Raw genomic sequence first — 6,328 nt, 5'->3', positions numbered from 1 at the left:
TAAGCATGTGGAAACCTCTCCCTAACAGACGCGTTTTTTTATATCACTCGTGAAACAAATTCCTCTTTCATTCTTCTCTCTTATTTAAACACTTCTTCTTCTTCTTCTTCTGCCATCCATACCTTTAAAGCTTTAACCTTTTGACATATCCATCCATCTCTTTTTGTTCTTTTCTTTTTTTCAGTCTCTAAAAGGATGGGCAGCCTTCAAATTTGGCACAGAAACAAACACCTTTCAATTCCCTTCCTCTTCTTCCTCTCTGTTTTCCTCTTCATTCATCTTACATCCATGGCTGAAGGTAAGCCATTCACTCTATTCTACACATTACACTTTGTTTCCTAATAACTTGTTTCAAACTTCAAGAATGCATTTGTTCACATAGGCAGAGGTTTCCAGACGCCATTAATGGAGGACAGGAAGGTGGAGGAACAACCCAGCACGGCGGAGCTGGTGAGGATGAGGAGGAGTCAGATAGGGTCACAGCCACCAAGCTGCCGGAGAAGGTGCAGGGAATGCGGCGGACCTTGTGAGGCAGTTCAAGTACCAGTAGCAGTACATGATTCAACACATCAGAAACAGAGGAGAAGAACAAGAAGAAGAAGAATAAGAAGCCATTTCTCTAGTGAAGCTTCTTCTTCTTCTTCTTCTTCTTCTTCTAAACATAATAAGGTGGCTCTGTCTAGTGAAGATGAAACCTCAAATTACAAACCCATAAGCTGGAAATGCAAATGTGGGAATTTCATCTTCAACCCATGATTTTGCTGTTCTTTCAAAATTGTTTCATTGAATAAAAATACAAACTTGTAAAGATCAAAGATCTGGAAATCATCCACTGTTCTTGAGTTTCTTTCTGTGTTTTTTCAAGACAATTAGGCAAAGGGATGTCAGGTGGGTGAGAAAAGTACAGAGATTTGGTGATTTGTGAAGGGAAAAGAGAACTGTTAATGAGATATTTGAAAGTTTGAGAAGAGAGAGAAAGGGAGAATTATTATGGTGAGATTAAGAGAGAGAAAATGAGGTGGAAGTGTCGTAGTGTCTGTCAGGTAGAATTCAGACAATTCTGTTCTTGTTCCTGGTTTTCGTATAATATAAGATTTCTGAATCTGGAAAAATCTCCATGGCTACAGAACAGAGTAGCCTCAATAAACTCAATTCATCTCTCCCTCTTCCCTAAATATGCTATAGACTATAGATCGAGAGTGGGACAAGACCTCTTATGCCGGAAAAGAAAGTTAAGTGGACTCCCGACTCTTTGCCGTAGAAAGGAAGGAGGCATTGGAAAGACTAGACCATAGACCTCTTATGTCGGAAAAGAAAATCAAGTGGACTCCCGACTCTCCGTTGAGAGCAAGAAAGGAAGGAGGCATTGGAAAGTTGAGGCATTCAGGAAGCAACTAGTCGCTTCTGGACAAGTTCCTATCAGGCCGACTGCTGCCGAAAACTAAAAAGATGGAATTCTAGATTGAACACCTAAGATAATAGGCAACTAAGATAATACGCAAGTCGAATTCCTAATTCCATTTTCTAAGATGAGAGCTAGCTATTGTTGCCTAATGGGAACTTCCCCATATTCAGGAAACCTGGCTCAAGAATAGTTTCTCAGTACTAAGATCAACTCTTCCTTCCTTGCCAAGTTTTTGCCAAAAAGGAGAAGATTTCCGAGACGAGTAGTCCAGGAGGGAGGGCGAGAGAGAAGAAAAGATTCTCGACTGATAGGGAGAGGAACGTAGTAGCATGAAGAAGATATTGCTAATAATCTAAATACAATCCAATTGACCATGACTATCTATTCATTAGCATAGTGAGCAGCATGACTTGAATCCCATTCATTCAGAGATGTTATAAGCGTTAATTAATTCATCTAAACAGAATTTACATTGGATCCTTGGCACTTCCCTTTTCTACCTTAGAGATATTTACAGTCATTCTAGTAACTCCCAACAAAAGCACAGGGGACTGTAAGATCAGTTCAGATTTTGAGCTAATTAATGCAAGTTAAAAAGGCATATTTACACCTTCCAAACTGCAAACTTGTCGTCTTAGTGAGCGAGCAGAGCATTAGATAATGGCTGAAACCAAAGGATAGAATTCATACGAAATCGCTTCTCCCATCCTTCAGCCAAGTGAGTTGCCTGAATGAGCTGCAACTGGAAGCCTCGCCCTCGAGCGCTATTCAAGAGTATCTGGAGAGTACTGAGCGTGACCGTATGAGAATCAAAGAAGTTTCTAGTAAGTTGTTCTCTTCTTGTACTTGCTCTGTACCAAGCCCAAGAGGAAGTCTGTGAATATGTGCTCATATTCTGGCATTTTTCCATACCCTGCAGTGACAACCGGCTTTACTCGTAAACAGATTTGTAGGGTCCGAACGAACGATAAAATTGCACAATATTTGGATCTTCATAGATGCAAAACTTATAAATCCTATAAAAGACGACAACTTACCAGGGAAGTAGTTGATATCAATGACATAATAACGATCTCGAGTTCCATACTCTCGAATAATGTCGAGGTTGAATAATCGAAGACCCTGTACAGAGGTAACAGAATGACCATATGATCACAATCTATTTTTTCTAGCAAATGATTTTAGGCAGGAAAAATGGGGTAGAGGAGCAAAAGCCTTACCAGTCTACGTCTGAGTTCCTTTGCTAATCTCTCTAATAGAGGTCGTGGAGGAAGTTCTGCAGATAAAAAGTATACGCCGTGTTTAAACGTCCCTCTAAGAAATTTCAATTTTCCTAACAAAAGATGTTTCCGAGCCTTATCGCTAGATAAGGATATAGAGTTTACGTCTTAAACTTTCCCTTCTTAAGTATTCTATCAAACACATGATACATTTTGTGAGATCCCACATCGGTTGGGGAGGAGAACGAAATATTCTTTATAAGGGTGTGGAACCTCTCCTTAGTAGAGGCATTTTAAAAACCTTGAGGGGAAATCCGTAAAGAAAAGAAAAGCCCAAAGAGGATAATATCTGCTGCTAGTAGTAGATATGGGTCGTTACACAAACAAAGTAACAGAGCCTGATCTCTTGAAGTACAACAAACAAGTTAATAAAGACACCTAAGGTGTCAAAGGAAAATCCTTCACATTTGATGACTTACCAGCAACACAAGGATCCAGATCAGCATCATCAGCAGATGCAGCAGCATGAGAAACTCTCGGGAAACGATAAATACCAGCATTTTTCAAGACCTCCCACATGCTGACATTTGGCAACGAAAAGCGTCTGACCACTTTTATAGCTTCACCAACTATGAAAACCTTAAACATGACACCTCCTAGCACCATGAGTAATAGCAATTCAGAAACAAAATTCACAGGATCCCAAATTATGGAAGTAACGTGGAATGAAGGGAAGAATTGTTAGAACTACTCACCATGGTTGACAAACTCCTGGAGGACAAGAGGAGGTTCAAGCTTTTGGAGGGAGTACTTATCATAAGCTAAAGATAATTCATGGGACTTTTCACTTCCATCAGCAACCAACGGTTTAGCAACTGATACCAACGTGAGAAAATCATAAAGATATAGCATAAAAACATGACAAAAACGTTGTCAGGAGATATTCATGATCAGTATCACGTATCGCATAGATGTACATACCAAGAGGAAGTTTTAGCCCGACCTTCCCCACCGCATCAGAAATGGAGGATGCATCTTTCTTTATGACTAATTGCCTTGGAACATCTACTTTGCCTGCACAGAAAAAAAAGGTCCCTTTTCCTTCAGTAAATTCCAGAGTAATATCCCCATATATTTAGTACTCAAGCAACACATTCTCAACATTTACCATAGGATTCAGATAATTCCATGTCGGCAACTGCCTGGAGCATAGACTGGCGATTGTGCAAGTGCTGTATCGCATCTGGCGGATCTAGAACAGTCACTTCTGGGTGTGTTTGTCTGTATTCCTACAAACATATGCAGAGAGGGTAAGAAAACAAATTGGAGCTTATTTGAAAATGTTTCAGACATATGGTACACATCATGGCCAAATGAGCACCAGAAAGGGTCAAGGGTGCAAGAACACAAACGAAATTAATTTACAGCTACTAAGAGCTAAATCATAAACAGGTATCCATAAGAAGAACAAGAAGAAACAAAAGGAATTTGAAATAAACACAGAATTTAAGTTAGAAATAGATTAAACATTATCTTCAGATATTAGACATCTGTCGAAAAAATTTAAGAACATATCGGTATGAGTACCTTCAAACACAGACATGCACAATGAAAAAGTGGAGAACAAATTCAACTGCTTGCATATTTTTTAGTTAAAACTTTTGATAAACTATTGGATTGGAGAAATCATTCACAATACAACATTCATGTTCCACAATCCTACCATTTTCTTAGATAAAACCTGTAGATATATCAGAACGAGACATCTAAATGTCACCATTATAAGTTATTGAACTGTAAAAGAAATATAGTAAATTTAGACGACCCACAAACTTCGTAGAAGCTGAGAATCGTTTAGCACCTATAACCCCGCACAACCTTTTCCTTCTAAATCATAAGAGCAGAACATTTGTCTGACTGAAAGCTTATAAGAACGAGGAGGAGACTTGCAGACTCTAATCCTATAAATCAGAGTTCTAACAAAACCTTATATTGATGGGTTAGGCAACTCTTAAGCCATCTCCCGTTAGGCCAATCAATGTTCAAATGGGTAGCCATATACTGTGGAGAATGGAACCCATATAAGTTAATACAAATCAGAAGTAGCCATTTTTTGGTTTTTGGCAGAAATTTCCAAGAAAACCTGAACAAATCAGCCATGTGGCAAGAAGTGGAGACATCCTCCCTTGTTGGAACCTTAAGGCCTCGACCTCAACTACTGAATCATGATTCATGACGTTAGAGAACCAGTCTGCACATTAGGCCAGATGTGGATGAGCTTTAAATCAAAACTAGTTAACCCATTAGCCAATGTCAGTGATCATTCGACTCCAACCATGTGATTAGATGTCGCATAGCATACAAGTTAGGCATACAATATTACATTCCAGGAGGTTTAGGTGCAATTCGGACACAATAAAAACAAGTCAAAATGAAACTAAATATTCAATAATAGAGGACTAACCTCGAGAATCTGACGCCACTCTTTTCCTGACAACTGCACGCAAGAAAAACAAACAGAGAAAGGGGGCTGTCATAAAGAGTTGAAAATCCATAAGCACCATACAAAACCAACTACAAACAACTGGGACCCAGCAAATGGTGAAAAAAATAAAAATCAGAAATGACGCATGCAACCCATATGTGGTGGAGGAAGGATTCTGAATCGCACTCTGTGATAATGACATAGAATGAACCTCCTCCAAAATCACAAGGTTTCTTTCAAGGAAATTCGACGGAAAGACTAACCTTGTGCAGAACAATGTCAAATGGCCCCTGATCCGACAGAGGTCTGTTTTGATCAATTGCAACGAACAATATCCCCTTATTCCTGCATTTCCCAGTGCAGATTATGAGGTAAACTAACAATCACTCAATAAACTTCATGATGTTCATGATGTGAGAATTTAGATAGAGAAATTATTCACATCCACTTATTTTCAGAAAAAAAAAAAAAAAAAAAAAAAAAAACCCAAATCTTAATTGCAGCCTCAGATTTCACAGAAAACAAGAGAACACAAGTTGATTTATCAGCTCATTTACGATTACGATATTTATTAAAACATTCTGATATTTTTTCTCCTCTTTCCCCCAACCCAAGCAAAGGAAAGCGACGTCTACGGCTCTGGAATTTCCCTCTATGAAACCACAGCCGGAAACATAGATTCTTACATTTCTGAAGGAAGAAGAAGAAGAAGAAGAAGAAAAGGAAAACAGACAGCCATCCACAGATTTTTCTTTAAAAAAAATTTTGGAAGGCCTATTCCATTCCAAAAGGTTTCTTAACGAACACAACGCAAGATACAACAAAAAGATCGATGAATTAGGGGTTAGTAAATATGTTTACCTAGCTAATCCTTCAAGCTTAGGCTTCATAAAGCTCTTGGTCTTCTTGGAGGTAAGAGCATAGCCAACAACAACCACCTTCCGCTGGTGAGCATTCGAATACTTGGATTGAAGCGACATCGTTTCGTCCATTTCAGCCGTCGGTTCGTTGGTGGCGTAAGGCGAATCCTCCTTCAACCTCATAATCTCCTCCCTCCGGTAGCTTCCCCTGCCTGGAATCAAACAACAAAGGCACAAGAAAGAAACGGAAAGTGCCGAAGAAAATGCAGGAGATTGAGAATTTCAATGGCGAAAGAGAAGCAAAGAGGGAAAAGGGCGAAAGCTTCGGCGAAAAGAGAGAAAAAAAAAAAAAAAAAAA

The 6,328-nt window shown here is 39.1% G+C and overlaps 2 protein-coding genes across 3 annotated transcripts; one reads left to right on the top strand and one right to left on the bottom strand.

Annotated features, from left to right (window-relative positions):
- Positions 1 to 1,412, top strand: LOC111799265 (EPIDERMAL PATTERNING FACTOR-like protein 2). Its single transcript, XM_023682740.1, has 2 exons — positions 1 to 298; positions 383 to 1,412. The coding sequence occupies exons 1-2, from the start codon at positions 196 to 198 to the stop codon at positions 754 to 756; spliced, it is 477 nt and encodes a 158-aa protein (XP_023538508.1). The 5' UTR covers positions 1 to 195; the 3' UTR covers positions 757 to 1,412.
- A 360-nt stretch (positions 1,413 to 1,772) lies between these two features.
- LOC111799094 (inositol-tetrakisphosphate 1-kinase 3-like) lies at positions 1,773 to 6,163 on the bottom strand. 2 transcript variants are annotated; one of them, XM_023682494.1, is made up of 10 exons: positions 5,972 to 6,163; positions 5,374 to 5,455; positions 5,090 to 5,122; positions 3,794 to 3,914; positions 3,607 to 3,699; positions 3,381 to 3,500; positions 3,105 to 3,281; positions 2,626 to 2,681; positions 2,443 to 2,527; positions 1,773 to 2,318 (listed from the first exon to the last, which is right to left on the bottom strand). In XM_023682494.1, the coding sequence occupies exons 1-10, from the start codon at positions 6,151 to 6,153 to the stop codon at positions 2,227 to 2,229; spliced, it is 1,041 nt and encodes a 346-aa protein (XP_023538262.1). In that variant the 5' UTR covers positions 6,154 to 6,163; the 3' UTR covers positions 1,773 to 2,226. The 2 variants fall into 2 exon arrangements, with proteins under 2 accessions (XP_023538262.1, XP_023538263.1); XM_023682495.1 differs by lacking the exon at positions 5,972 to 6,163 and adding an exon at positions 4,769 to 4,876.
- Positions 6,164 to 6,328: the final 165 nt, after the last annotated feature.

This window comes from Cucurbita pepo, chromosome LG07 (assembly GCF_002806865.2).
Source record: "Cucurbita pepo subsp. pepo cultivar mu-cu-16 chromosome LG07, ASM280686v2, whole genome shotgun sequence".
NCBI lineage: Eukaryota > Viridiplantae > Streptophyta > Magnoliopsida > Cucurbitales > Cucurbitaceae > Cucurbita > Cucurbita pepo.
This window is presented reverse-complemented; position numbering and strand designations above follow the sequence as displayed.